Here is a 15,570-nt window from a genome sequence, read left to right as displayed (position 1 = left end):
ATGCTGCCCTCCGTCGCTCTTCCCTCCCCCCATTTTCAACCGCATCATCACATCGATCGCCGCCTCAACTATGATTTGTTCGCGCGCCCCTACGATATGGACCAGTCCGGGTTCCTAGACCCTTCCTTCCAGCAAAACGCCCACGCCAATCATATCAACAATAGCAGCAGCAGCAGCAATACCTTCGCTGCCTCCGTCCCTCGCTCACGCATCCAGTTCGCTCACCCAGTGCAGCACCCACTGTCGCATGCGACCGACTTGAACGGCCTACCCACAAAAACCGCCGAACATACCCTGAGGAGGAAGACCCCGAATGGGACATTGGCCGCCGGTTACGATGGGACGCCGACTGATCAAGCAAACCAGCCGCCCGCTGCGAAACACATTCTGGTCAATCGACAACTGACCCCATCACAGTTGCCTTTGACGGCCGACAACTGGCAGCCCGAGCACAGTGTGCCCCTCCAGTACCAGAATTTCCCACCGTCTTTCAAACAAGATGTTTCCCGAAATAATGGCGCCCTGCCCACAGACAACTTCCAACCGGGAACCGGGGCAAGCTGGGTCCGGTCTGTGAATATGCAGCTAGGCATGGATTCCGCCCTACACCAAACACTGCCAATACCTCATTCTCAACATTACTTCTTACAAAATGGCCCTTCCATTCCGACCGTTCTACCAGCAACGCTTCAGCCCTGCCTTGGTCCAACTGCCCCCGTTGGTACTGGTCCATACGGGCCATATTGGCCAGACGGTGCCTATATCCCATACCGACCCGCTGCTCTTCGTGACTCCCGTTTTGATGGTTCTTCACCACAACTTGCCGACCGCAATAATGCTGTTTTTGATATGCAGCCTCCGTTTGTAAACCACACGTCTTTTGCAACCGGCGCCTTTTCAAATACAGGCCTGTCGTGGAATCAATTGGCCGCCGGCCCCGTCAATCAGGACTCATTGCTGCAAAACAACTTTCCTCCTCGTCATTCTCATCAAAATTCTTTCGGTGTGGCAAAGGACTTGCTACAACACCATCTACCCTATCATGTCCGCGCCGCTAGTAGGCAAACAGCTGACCCTGTGGGCTGGAACCATAGTCTCAGTGTACCCCCATCCCTTTCGAAAGCCCAATCTCGTGTGCAGACTGTCGAATTCAAAGAAAAGGTCTTGTCATGGGCTCATGGTGTGTACGTCGATCTGCTCGCCACCATCCACCATGCGAGAAAACAAAGCATGTCAAGGTCTACTGCTACTGGACAGCCCCAGCGGCCTCTCAAACCGACAATCTACCCCAAGCCTCCTCGCCAACCTGGTTTGGACTTTTCTTCTTCTCATCCAAATTTACCACGCCACAACAGCTACCCATCGTCAAGATTCGATTTTCTTCCCCCGGAGGCTTCTCTTTTTAATGACAAAAACCGACAGTCTGAGAGGTCTGCATCCGGACACATGTTCGGCCAAAATTCTACTGACACTCCGAGGAGGGCTTCGGGGACTCCCTTGTCGAAACTAGTTCATAATGATACTAATATCGTGGCCACCGCCGCATCCGCTCTGGAGATGTTATCTCATTTGTGTAACGAAAGCAGCTGGGAATGGATCGAAGGCATGCTGTTGGGTGGCTGCTTGGCATATGGCTTGGGCGATTATCAAAAGGCAGTGAGGTGGTATATGAGGATCATTGCCAAAGATGCTGGGTAAGTCAACTATCTAACATTCCATTTTGATTGGATTGATCTTTTTTTATCTTCATTTTCCCCCACTCTGACTGGCCATTCTCACAGGCATGTTGAAGCCATTAGCAATCTCGCTGCCTCTCTTTTGGCTCTTGACCAGAAAGAGGAGGCACTCCAACATTGGCTACGTGCTGTCAAGCTCCGCCCAAGCTTCTTTGAAGCAGTTGAGCATTTGATCAATCTCTTATGTACCAGTCACCGTGGGAAAGAAGCCGTGAACATTATAGAATACGTCGAGACAAACCTACGAGTTCCGAGGAACGGCGATTGTTTCCGATCCGACGAACATGCCAGTGAAACCGAGAGTGATGCCGATAGTACGGCATCGTACGACCGCGCGGCATTTGATTACGACAATGACTTAGACAGTGCGTTGGCCATGAAGATCAACCTCAATGATTCTGCGTCAGCTGGCTTTGCGTCAAGTGGCTTTGCCATTCCCGGTTCTGATAATGGCAGAATGCTTGCCCTGGTTCACGCCAAAGGCAATATGCTTTACGCTCTAGGCAATAATGCCAGTGCTGCCGCTGCATTTGAAGAAGCCATTTTAATCGCCGCCGGCCCGAGACGCCACGGCATGAAGAGTCTAATCAAGCAAACCCTTGACGCCTTCACAACATCTCGTAATGCATATAACCCAGCCATCGAAACCGATGACTCGAGAGAACCCATCCTTCTTCAGCCGGACAAGGCTCTGCAAACAGCAAGCTTAGTATTTCCTCCATATGGGAATCCGCCGGGTCTCCAATATGTTGCTGAAGGCCTAGCCAAGAAGGCTGCAATTTCGACCACAAGCAATTGCTTGCTTTCACTCGCCAAAATCTACCAAGATGGAATGTCGACCGTATCTACAGCTGGTGCTGCCAAGACCGCCACGCCTGGAGTGAGAGATATCTTGGCGCTGTATTACCTGTCTCTTTCTCTCCAACCGAGCCCGTCTACAGCCAACAATGTAGGAATTCTTCTTGCGAGCATCCAGCACAATGCCCCCGTCAAGTCACGGCCACGTTCGACCACTAGTATGACCCTGGATATCCCTGGTGTCACACCTGGAAGTGGCATTTGGCTGGCTCTCACATACTACAACTATGGCTTGAAACTTGATCCAAAACATGCCCATCTTTACACAAATTTGGGTAGCTTACTTAAAGATACAGGACAGCTTCAGGCGGCTATTAAAATGTACGAAAAAGCTGTTCAATATGACGGTAATTTTGATATTGCTCTAGCCAACCTGGCCAACGCCGTCAAAGATGCAGGCCGCATCAATGACGCTATCAATTTCTACCATAGAGCCGTCAAAGTCAATCCCGACTTTGCAGAAGCTGTATGTGGTTTAGCTAATGCTCTTAACTCGGTTTGCAACTGGACTGGTCGTGGCGGTGTTTTAAACGGATACGGATTCACGGACCGAGTGCATGTTGATGACAATGGATTGCCACGCGATGCTAACACGATCCAAGTCGGCTTCGGTTGGATGAAGCGTGTGGTGGATATTGTCGACAAGCAATTGAAGGACGGTGAGGCCTGGGGTCGCGGCATTCTAACGCCTTCCGTCATCGATCAACTTTGTGCGCAAGTGTCATCAGTTGCTCCGTATGGATTAAAAGCCAAGGATCTGAATCTTCTCTTACGTTCTTGGGCCGGTAAGAAATGGGAAGGCTCTCGAATTGTGAGGTTGGTGGAACGTATCATGCGCGCCATCACCTGGCAATGGTACCAAGACCGTCATGTTTACGGGAAGGAATACCCTCTCTCGCGATACCGAAGACCGCAGCTACCCAGTGGTCTCGCGTCTCCAAATGCCCCGACAGTACTTCCTTTCCATACGTTTACTTGCCCTCTTTCCGCCAAGCAGATCCGTCATATCTCACAACGAAACGGCCTTCGTATTTCTAGTGCGACCCTTCGCTCACCATGGCTCCCAAGTACGGTCTACCCGCCTCCTCAACCCCCGAATCCTTATCTCAAAGTTGGCTACGTTTCATCGGATTTCAACAACCATCCTCTGGCACATCTGATGCAATCTGTTTTTGGGTTCCATAATCCCAACCGTGTCAAAGCTTACTGCTACGCAACAACCCCTAGCGACAACTCTGCCCACCGTCTCCAAATCGAACGGGAAGCGCCGGTGTTCCGTGATGCCAGTAGTTGGCCTGTCGACCGTTTAGTTGAACAAATCGTGAGGGACGGGATCCATATCCTGGTCAATCTGAACGGTTATACTAGAGGCGCTCGGAATGAAGTTTTCGCTGCTCGGCCTGCCCCGGTCCACATGTCTTTCATGGGATTTGCAGGGACCCTAGGTGCCGAGTGGTGCGATTATATCCTCGCAGACGAACTATCTATACCGCGTGACACATTGAGCCCTGGCAGACGAGACTATCGTATCAATGATCGTCCTTTTGAAGACGACCATGCAGAGGAGGTGGAGAACTGGGTATACGGAGAAAGACTAGTTTATACCCGGGATACATTCTTCTGTTGTGATCATCGACAAAGTGCTCCAGACAACCACGACCCAAGTATCCGTTGGGACCAGGAGCTGGAACGGCGTTGGAAGATGAGGAAAGACCTTTTTCCTAATCTGGCCGACAATGCCGTTATTCTCGGTAATTTTAACCAGCTCTATAAAGTAAGTTTCTGTTTTTCGCCCTCAACTGTGTGGATGGTAGCTAATTAATAATCTAGATTGAGCCTACAACGTTTCGTACATGGCTTCGCATACTTTCAGACATTCCTCAGGCAGTGCTGTGGCTTCTTCGCTTCCCTGATATTGGAGAGCAGAATCTGAAACAATGTGCAGTCACTTGGGCCAATAAAGAAGTTGCTTCTCGGATCATTTTTACAGATGTCGCACCAAAGCAGGCGCACATTGCGCGGGCGCAAGTAGTGGATCTCTTTTTGGACACGCCTGAATGCAATGCACACACAACCGCTGCAGACATACTATGGAGTGGCACGCCGATGCTTACCTATCCTCGTTACAAGTACAAGATGTGTTCGCGTATGGCATCGAGCATTCTGTCAAGTGCCCTTCCTGGCTCTGAAGCTGGTCGTCAAGCCAAAAAGGAGCTAATCGCGATCTCCGATGATGATTACAGGGAGAAAGCCCGGCGTCTTTGTCACGATCTACGGTATGAACCTAGCTTCTATGGCAAGGGGACGGGCCGCCTTCTTGAATTACGAAAGATGCTATTCACGAGCCGTTGGCAGAGCAAACTTTTTGACACTCGGCGTTGGGTCTCTGACTTGGAAGATGCCTATGATAAAGTATGGAATGCTTGGGTCAAGGGTGAAGAAAATGATATCTGGCTATGAGGTGTTTGTTCTTTTTTTTTCTCTTTTTTGTTCTGGTTATTTTGGTTCCTATATACCCATCAGTTTTCTTTTTTCTTCTTCTTTCTATTTCTTTTCCATGTTTTTTTTGGGTTTTCATGTCATGAATTAGCATTACCTTTTGAAGATTACGTTTCGATGCCAGATATGATGCGCAAATAATCTTGAGCGATTGGTTTGTTTCTTTCTTGGAATTTAGCGGGCATACATGCATGGAGCGTTGACGTCAACTATCAGGAAGGAAATGCAGCATAGCAGCAACAGGGTAACAAGTGGTATATGGTTTTTTTCTCTCTTGTTTCTCTTTGACTGGCGTTTTGTCATGGATCTTTTTCTTTTTGATTTGGAAACCAGGCTCAAAGGCATATTTTAAGATTTTACATGTATCTACAAAACTAACGCGATTTCGCGAGGCGTCACTTGGGGGTAGACCTGAAACCTGGTAGGCAGGATGGCATATCTCATCAATCTTCTTCGGGGTGTTTTTCGGCAGTTCATTCCACTCTACCTAACAATTATGTGCATTTTTTTGTTTTTGTTTTTAATGCAAATATCATTTTCTGGGATTGTGTGCTATGTACAACACACACATCCGCATATATATATAACACCAATCGAGAACGCCGAAATTGTACGTGGTCTTCAATCCTGTTACAAGATCAATTGATATTTAGATATATAAACGTAGCATCAATTGAGATACTAGTTAAAGTACCCTCCAGATTTCTATTTCAAAATTGACAATTCCTGTAAACTTCTTCAAAGGTACGTGTAATATCGATGCAGCATCCAGACGACATCTAAATGCAATCCCTTAGTAATTGATATCAATCAATCGACAGCTAGTACAATATGTAGTCTCCAAGCATGATTTTTAATTAGTTAACATCTAAATACTCAATTTCTAGAGTCTTTTTCGTCTTAGTTGATCCTTCGAACGTGATAAAAAAAAGGGTTCCTCGCGTCTTCAGTTCGGAGGTTACTGGGCATTGAATTTCAAACGCTATGCTCGTGATGTTTAATTTACGAGTAGATGTTACTAATTAAATACCCTTGACGCTATAATCAATTATTTACAATATTTGAAACCGCGGGAAGACGGCAGGAGCAACTTGAAGCATCGGTGAAGGGGGAAAAAGGGATCATGTATACATGTAAAAGGGTGGATTTTATCAACTATTCGCTATCTATCTATCTATCTATCTATCTATATATATATATAACATTTTGATATACAGAATCGATGCATTCTTAAATAATTTGGCCTCTCTTTGCTTCGTAAGTTATATAAGTTATGATTTGTTATCAAGTAATCTCGGTTCGAATGTTGTCGGCCAACTGACGATATGCATGTAGACAGTACATAAGCTCCCCAACAGGCAGTACACATGTTCAAAGAGAAAACTACCTTATTACCTGACATGGATTCTCATCCCATCAATTTGATCAGGCCAGAAATTCGATAGCTTGTAAAGTCAATTAAAATCAATATCTTGTTGTGTTCACCGAGGTCGGATCCATGCAAACAAGGAAGCATACCTGTGTTGGGCCGAGGTTGTAGATCTCAGCCTGAGGCAGCAACAAGGCTTGTGAATATGAGACGGAAATACGCTCCGCACCAATGAAATCCTCTCATCCCTCTATACGAAGTTACTCCATCAAGGCATTCTTCCTTTTGGGGAGTTACTACTACTATTTGAAGATCTAAAAATGTAACAAGAGTGGATTGATTTTTGGGATTGTCGAGAAAATCAGGCTGTAGTTTTCTGTGTAAGAATGATCCTATACCCTATCGGTTACGCATATTTTTTCCAAATCGGGTAACCCTGCACGTCCCATCCGGGATAAGCGTAGAAAAAGTTAAGAGCAAGGATCTGGTGATATAGGTGAATTATTGGCTCTGGCGTGTGTATTTTTACATTCGTATATTGTAGTTATAATATGAGCGCTCTTATAATAGTACTAGTGCCAATGATCCCAGTCAAAGCTCTATTTTTATAGTATACAATACTATACACTATACACTGCTCGCTACTTTGAAAACAAAAGACTCAAATGCAACATTTGAAAAACAAACAATGTCCGATTCTCAACCAGATCTATCCTTGGTTCACCGTTTAACTAGACCTGGCCCGCTGTGGCCCCTCCTTCCCAAACAGACTTAGATTCCACCTTGGCAGCTTGAGTGTGGCTAGTGAACTATTCTCCTCTGCTTCTAAATTCCTTTTGGGTCGAAGACTAACTGCTAATAGCTGTGGGGGGGTCAGTTCCCACATCTAGAAAGAAACAAAAGACTAATCACTCTGCATACGATCTAGGATCTTCCATTGGTGCACCCAATTAATGACAGCGCATGGGGTGGAGCGCCAAGAGAGGAAAAAAGGCTGGTTACTAAATTAGTTTTTATTTATTTTATTTTTTTAAACCCTCTCAAGCCACAGCGACAACGACGCTCGAGATCGGCCAATAGATCACTGCCGATCAATAGCTGGAAAAGACATCCCTAATTTTTGAGCAAAAAATTAAGAAAAAACTAGCCGAAAGCTGAAAGTCCACACGTCCAGCCAGACTACGGAGTAAAGTTTCTGGCCCTAATTTAGTCTGACAGGATAACGGGCAGAATGGCAAAAGGGGACTGGGGATCACAAAATTCATGGAATTGTGTCATGGGTTCCCACTTCAGCCTTTTCTCCGAGATCGAGCTACTGGTTTTTGTTTTGTTTTTTCTCTCTCCCTTTTGCCGTGCATCATAGTACTCTGTACTACCAGATCTCGGTCTTTCACGGTTCCCACGCCCCGTCCACGAGTTGACGGCTTGAAGGATCGGAGAAAATCCCTTTTTTCCCCTCTCCTTTTCTTCTGTTTCCCTGGAGAGTACAGAGTAGTATTAACGAGGTACCAGTACTACCTGGATACGATTTTACTGTCACTCGAGCCAATATGACAATATATTATTTGGAATTATCTTTCATCATAGTCCCCGAGTTCTGGCAGATCGTCAGACTTGGATGTGGTTTGCGGTAGGCCAGTGCGCTTCTTGGTTACTCAACATCGCGTTTCTCGATCTGTTGTGCTGTATGAGAAATAGCACAGAACAAGACGGATGGTACTACTGGTATCGGGATTAAACTCGATGGGGGGGGTTTTTTTTTGTTTTGGCTCCGTACGGAGGTTTGACGGTTTCCGATCAGTTCAGCTCAGACCTGGCGAGTGGATCAAAGCATTTTTTTTGTGGTTGGCTTATTTACTATATTATTGAGGCGGAACAACGTCATGTCTCCATAAGAATGTTGTATTTCCGTGCCGCCAATACTCGGATTCAATTAAACCGACCAACAATAATACGTAATTCCCAATCCAATCCGATCCAATGCAAGCTGTCGGTCATTTTCAAAAGAATCCAAAAGTAAACTAGAATAATCTCTGCTTTGTGTAATGGTTAAGTTATCTTTGTCAGTGTTATTCTCCGTGCGCGATGCCATGTCCGGTCCTTTGACATACTCTGTAATCAATAATACCGAGGCCTAAGTTTCAGAACTTACACGATTGAAACGCCAAACGATCAGATTGAGTTATGCATCTCAGATGTGCACTAGTCCCCTTATGGCGGCTTGGTTCATCTGAGAATTCCAAATAGTTGTGACCAATGATAAGGTCCCCTTGTAGTCCCCGACTGGAGCCCGAGGCTTAAATATGGTCGCCGACGCCTCCTGTGGTGACTAGATGACTTGGCAAAACGTAGGGCTAAGGTGGGGCGCCCAGTTTGGCACCCGTTTTTTATGTGTTTTTTTCTTTACAAGCGACCCCTATAGCCCCATTCCCCACCCAACCCGTTGTACGGAGTACTAGCACGTATCACTTAGCGAGATCTTCAAGCCTTCTAGCCTTTGGCAAGGTTTAGTTTGAAGGAAGGAAAAAAAAAAACAGTAATGAACGTTTTGAGCAGTAGGGCAAAAATAGATCTCCCAACTAGGCATGGTGCACCACCTTCGGGGATAATATGATTACTAGTATACTTCTCCGTAGTAGCACTCCGTATTCCTGCCACTGGGGTACGTATATGCGCAACTTAAGCGAGATAAAAAAAATAAATAAAAGTCCCAAAAAGACTATATCGGTGACTTTTATTGTGGTAAGGCTTTGGCATCAGCACGAAGGAATCCCAAGGTTCCCGATACAGAAACTTTTTGTGTACTGAAAAAAGGGTATAATAATAATAATACTCGCATTATTATTCCTAAGCTATTATTTTTTACTAATCAGTAATTCGGTATCCTCTGAATGTTTGAAAACGGCTAGACATGATGCCAAAAGTGGAAGGTCATAAGGAATCCCGACGAGGCGGGCTGAGAAAGAAATAGTCGGCGGCAAGTCATTTGACTGGTAACAAATGAAGAATTCGCATTTCCCTGCAGACTATCGTCCGTATGGATCCGAACGCCATGCAAAATACCTCTGCCGCGGCGGATCGACCGCGTATCATTTCGGCCGCGATGGCTGGATGGCCAATCGTTCACCAAGAAGAGCCGCTCAAGGGGTTTACAGCTGAGGATCCCAGCTCTGAAAAGAAAATAACACTAATAAAGAATGAAAAAGTGTAAACCCACCGCGGCAAATGCCCGAATCGATAGTTTCATATGGGCTTGATTTTGATGTCATTTGGATATCGGGTCCAAACGGCGCCCAAACCGGGGAATGAGCGAACGAAAGTCAAAAACTTTGTCAGTGGTCTGTGCAGCGTTATTCTGCACGGTAAAGTGGTGCTGGCGGTGGCGGTGCAAATAATGGGATAATGGGATAATGGACCATGATGCTTTTTTTTGTTGAGTCGGGAGGATGTGGTTATGAGAGAGTCAAAGACAGCCTCAAGCGTGTTCGTCCGGATCTCGTCGCTGTAGGGAATAGCGGCGCCGATCTACACCAGTTCGTCAAGTACTATGTATATGTGGCGCACGCCTTGCTGCGCCACACATTCCATTCTGGGCTGGGCGGGCTCAACGGCCAAGTGCGTGCACGGACGGCATACCAGCCAATGATGGGGTCAAAGTTCCTGGCTAGTCCCAAACAGGCATTTCTGGACTAACGGCGACCCATCACGTGCCGTGTCTTGACCTAAGTTTTGTCCCAGTCTCCACGTTATAGCTGGTCCGAAAAGGGGCATCTTGAGGCTTGAGGCCCACCGCAATATGTCAACTTTCAAGGCGGCCCAGAGATTTTCTTGAGATAACATCGAAGAGGAGGTCTGGTTGGACGGCATGTTAAATGAAAAGGCGGTTCAGTATTTCAAATTCCAGAGCACTTAATCCACTTTGGTATGCTACTAAGTAGTATATCACAATATCATATACAATTATAGCAATATAGACACTCGGAAATATCTGTAGCTGGTCGATAGAGTTTGCATGACGGACGACCCGAGCAAGACCGACGGCGTATGAGAAGCTGCCATCCGGGGGAGACGGCTTGGCATCGAGGCCGTGCTTTGCAAGATCAGCATCATTGCGTGTGCAAAGGCTAGCTGAAACTATGAATGAAGATTCAGGTTGCTGTCCAAAAGGGGAAATCACCTCTCCTCGGGATAGTAAGACGACATGGGGGTGGCTAGCAAGCTGTTTTGTATTGGTATTATTCTTCTCAATTTGACTCGGTACGAGGCTATCATTACTTTCTAGGCGCGGAAAGGTCACAAAAGCTAGAAAATAGTCACCAACGGTGATTGTCCCCGGTTGATCGCTTGAGACTGTCTGTCAGACTGGTAGAAACAATGTAGGACTGCTAGTGGGCTAGCTGGCCAACGACGTAGCGTGGAGTACGAAAGACTGGGGCACGGGGGCTATGCATGGTCCAGCGTCTTGGATGACCCCCAGCCGCCCTTGCCGCACCCCGTCCGGTGCCCTGGGTCATTCCGAGTTACGCCTAGCGCCGTAATGCCCTGTAATTGCCGATAGTACATAACTTACCCCGTACAGGTATCATCACACTGCCTGCGATCACGGTGTCTGTCCGCTGCTGTGCCATGCTGCCTTGCGAGTCATGACAATTACTTAATTTATGTCCTGCTCTAGCGCTGTGCCGAGATGAGAAACCAAAAACAAAACGCAAATCAGAGCTTTTCCTTATGTGCATATGTACTCTGCATGGGTAACGGTCAATGATGCTCAGTGTGCTGGTTAAACCATGCTTCGGATTAAGTGATTATCAATGGCACCATTGATCCACTGGCCTTAGAGTTCCTCCCTGACAACGAGTCAAGCGGGAGTATGGCCTCCTTCGTACAGTACGGTTCCCTGCAAGCGCCGTGGTAGCCAGTGTCGTAGCATCCACCCATCGCCTCCTCCACCGTAGTGGCACCCACACAGACAAAACACTTACACCTACACTACGCTACCACTTTACACTTACACTACTTACACCATGCCCATGCCCATGCCCGTGCTCATGCCTGTACATTTGCCTTCCCGCCCCGCTTGATTGGCCCTGCGGCGCTCGCCGCCTAGGCCCCTGTCACCCTGTCCCCCCAGCTGGCGGTTTTTTCCTTCTTGTTATCCACCCCGTCGGTGCCTGTCCCAGTTCTCCCTGGCCTAGTCTTCCTAGCTCCGAAGATCTTAGATCTGGGAACTTGCTGCCCCATATTCTTGACTGGTGTGTACCTGGCCTGCTTAGCGCCTTCCGCCAGAGTACATATCTCCTAAAGGGCCGCCTCCCGTCGTCTGGAACTCATCTCCAGTCTTCAATCATCACAACACAACTTACTCGTCCATATCCCGTCCTCTCTGCCAGTCAACATCCATCAAGTGGAAAAACTTTTATAAGAGTAAACTCGACTGGAAACAACAGTCTGTTTTCTTTTTTTTTTTTTCTGGTACTAGTCAGTTGGGTAAGTACTGAAGCCCCTCCCTTCCTTTCACCCCGCCGCCTGTCCGGGAAATCAAAATCAAGGCATAAAGGCAATTGTCTTTATTCCTTTATTTCTTGGACATACCCCGGTGATTCCGAGTTTTAATTAATATTTTTGTTTCATTTTCTAACAAAGTATTAGAGCACCATCTTATTATTGAGCATGGCCATGGCCAAACCATCGCCGTGGACCATGGGTCCCTGAAGAGGACAACACCTTGATCCAGCTGGTTCACGAGCAGGGTCCCAACAACTGGGTCCGCATTTCTCAGCAGATGCAGTATCGCTCGCCCAAGCAATGCCGCGAGCGGTTCCATCAGAACCTCAAGCCGTCTCTCAACCACACCCCAATCTCAGCCGAGGAGGGGCTTATGATCGAGCGTATGGTCACGGAGATGGGCAAGCGCTGGGCAGAGATTGCTCGTCGACTGGGTAATCGCAGCGACAATGCCGTCAAGAACTGGTGGAACGGTAGCATGAACCGCAAGCGAAGAGGCCTGGTGGTGCAGACATCATCTCGCACTTGCAATGGCCGAATCGAGGCCCCTTACCCACGAGCCAGCGACCACCAGCGACGATCCTCATGGTCGATGGTTAAGACACAGGCTGAAAGGAGCCCCGTCCCCGTCTCCCACCTGATTCACAACCGACCTAGCTCTTCTCACGACCATCACACCCGTCATTTGGCCCCGGTTCTCACATATAGCACTCGACATGTTGAACCTTCCATGACCTCGCCCGCCTTCTCAGAAGTGTCTACGCTTGAACCCCCTTCTCTTGTATCTGACCACAACTCTGTCTCCTCCGCTTCGCCAAGAACGCTGCCGTCCCCCCAGATGCTGTCTCTTCCCGTTGATATGCGTCACGGATACGTGGAGCGTCGTTGTAGCGTGCCAACCTCCTTTCTGCAACAAGGTGTTTCCTCAAGAGAGGAAGCTTATGCTCCATCTGACCGTGAAGTCAGCACCCATCGAAAATGGGAGACCGATTACCAGTCATACAAGCCTTCGGGCCATCACTACTCCAACTCTGTCCCCGAGGCAGTAGAGCCTCAGATCGAGCGTCGAGATTCGCGGATGGGTCTGCAATCACTATTAAATTAATTTTGTCTTTTCGGTTTTCTTCTCTTAAGGAGACTCAGCGAGTGGTTACTATGGCGCATGGACTGGCATAATTAGGTGGGGGTTTTATTGTTATCCTACGGGATACGGACATCAAAAAGGGATTTTCTTGTTTTTGGTTTTCATTCTTCTTTTTTCAGGCTGCATTTCTGGCGTGGGATTTAATTGGGCGGCCTCCTTCTGTTCTGCTATACATATTTTCTCCAGATTTTATCTCCAATAATGTATTATACTTACTTCTACCATTTGCTATATGTATGTATGAGGCACAGCTCGCGAGAGCAAGCATATTTGAAACAATGGATGGAAAACATTCAGCATCAATGATTTGCATATACCACGAGAAGTTTCCTGCAGGCGACTCGTGCTCGACAGTTGTACGTACACTGACCTGAATCGCGTAGAGGGTGGCAAGGCGGAACTGGGCCCTGATTGGCCTGGCAGCTCGTGACGGGCTAGCCGACAAAGCAAGGGACATCTTATGTGCTTCAACTGCTACAAAAATTCGTGTGCTGCAGATTGCAGGCTGACTTTGCAGTCAAACGGCGGTCTGCCCTTATGATTTCTTGTTCCCTGTTCAACGGGCGGGCACATGTGCGTGCATTGTTATTGTTGCATTTGCGCAAGGCGGCCGTCTGGACTTGAAGGGAACAAGTACCTACATGCTACTGGAAGCCTTGCTTAGGCAAATTGAGAAAGCTAGTAGCCAGCTAAGCCGCTTGTTCGCATAGCAGTATAAGTTTAGTATTTCCCTACTCGCGAACCCATTTCCGTTGGCGAGTTACGATGACACGTCAGGGTTCGTCCCTGATGTTCCCGGCTAGTTAGGGCGACGAGGACGAAAGACCGTTCCGTTGGCTCCCTATTGGTATACACCTTTGACGCCGGGTGGCTGTTGCACTCGCCACTTTTTATTTTTGACGCCCGAATGAGTTATACATACTACATGTCTAAATAACTATGGAGTATAGTAGTAGTATTATAGAATCCAGGAAGGAATAGTAGTGGCATCTGGAACCTAACGACAGTTCCAAACGAGACCAATGCTGCAACATCGCCACGCAGCTGCAGCCATTGGCCCGATTGCTTGCATATAGACGGAAAGGGTAGGGGCCTGGCGTTGTCAGCGTCAAGTTGGGACTAATATGTTGGATGTAGTAATGAACTAGGATCTGGGCCGTTAGCGCCCGAGTGACGAATAGGATGCAGCCATCTATCGAATCAATGATCAGCCAGTGGCTAATTGCTGCGGACTGAGAAGAATATCTTGACGTCAAAGCTTCATTATTTGGACAATAACGCAGCAAAAATTACAAAGCAAGAGTATTATTATTCTACATAGGATAATAGTAGATACTACCAGGTTCATCGCCACATGCGGCCTAGTGCGGGACGGGGCGGGCGGTAAACCCACAGCTACCCGCTGCAAGCTGGGATTGGTGGCCGAGAAGGTTAAGATCGGCCCCACCGTTTTGGTGTCAAAGTTGTCATCGCACACACAAAGTCCCAAATTTGGGAAGACTTGCTTAGATAGGAAAGTGCCCGCTGTTCCCATGCTCTGGATTATGTAACTCATTTTGTACTTGTAACTACTTTGCGTTGTACTTTTTTTTATTTTTAAATGCACCATGGAGTACCACGCGGCTGGCCTGATGACCGACCAGGGAATAACCTTTAATAATATCAATCAATGGCTGGACAGGTTTTCTGAATATTCTGGTCATCAACAAGGAAAAGATCTGGGATACGAAGATCGCAGATCTCCAACTTAATAGTATGTAGTAGAATACTCTCACCACTTCATGCGTTACTTGAATAGTGATTAGTGAGGCAGGCTACTAGGTTTAGCTCTGTCTGTTCTCCAAGCTTTTCCTTTGTTTTTTTGTCCTGCCAAGTCCTGTGATCGCCCTGTCTGCTGGGAACGGCGAGATGGCCCTGTTGTTCCCTGCGGAAGCCCGGGAACACAGGCTAAAACCTGCAGCTACCAGCCAGCCGAGCATGCATGATGATTTATTTATTTTCTTTTTGCATGCTCCAGTGACATGGTACCGCCCGATAGTGGCTGGAGGGAGGGGGGGGGGATTGCAGATCGCCACAAATCTGGTTATGTGTTGTCGAAAACGAGTAAGCCTCGGCATCAGCTACGCCACACGTCGTTCTGGAGGCGACTATTTCCAAGCGGACGGAGCCTTGCACTTCATGGTCCGATCGATTTTATTCTCATTTTCTCAATTTCTCATAGTACTAAAACCAATGATCTTCATCTCTACTGTTGGCACGCGGCAGGGCAGTGCCCAACCATTATTACTACTCCGGTCCTATAAGAGCGCCCAATAAGGTCTGTTACTATCAAAAGTTCGCATAGACTGAAGTAAGTGATCGCCAGCCAGAACAAAATGGAACGTGTCTGGCCCATCCATCAAGTAATGTACAGATTGGGCCTAGCGTGGAGGGAGGTTTCGCACACGGCTCCAGATTGG

At 47.4% G+C, this 15,570-nt stretch overlaps 2 protein-coding genes across 2 annotated transcripts; both read left to right on the top strand.

Annotated features, from left to right (window-relative positions):
• On the top strand, positions 1 to 5,054 carry TRUGW13939_00402 (uncharacterized protein; the record flags this gene model as incomplete). The annotated part of the gene is made up of 3 exons (XM_035483610.1): positions 1 to 1,694; positions 1,782 to 4,368; positions 4,425 to 5,054. 3 exons carry the CDS (start codon positions 1 to 3, stop codon positions 5,052 to 5,054), a joined length of 4,911 nt encoding a protein of 1,636 aa, XP_035339503.1.
• A 7,190-nt stretch (positions 5,055 to 12,244) lies between these two features.
• TRUGW13939_00401 (uncharacterized protein) lies at positions 12,245 to 13,072 on the top strand (the record flags this gene model as incomplete). The annotated part of the gene is made up of 1 exon (XM_035483609.1): positions 12,245 to 13,072. One exon carries the CDS (start codon positions 12,245 to 12,247, stop codon positions 13,070 to 13,072), a length of 828 nt encoding a protein of 275 aa, XP_035339502.1.
• Positions 13,073 to 15,570: the final 2,498 nt, after the last annotated feature.

The sequence above is a fragment of the Talaromyces rugulosus genome, chromosome I (genome assembly GCF_013368755.1).
Source record: "Talaromyces rugulosus chromosome I, complete sequence".
In the NCBI taxonomy this organism is placed as follows: Eukaryota; Fungi; Ascomycota; class Eurotiomycetes; order Eurotiales; family Trichocomaceae; genus Talaromyces; species Talaromyces rugulosus.
Note: the sequence above shows the minus strand (reverse complement) of the source record. Positions and strands in the feature narration are given on the sequence as shown.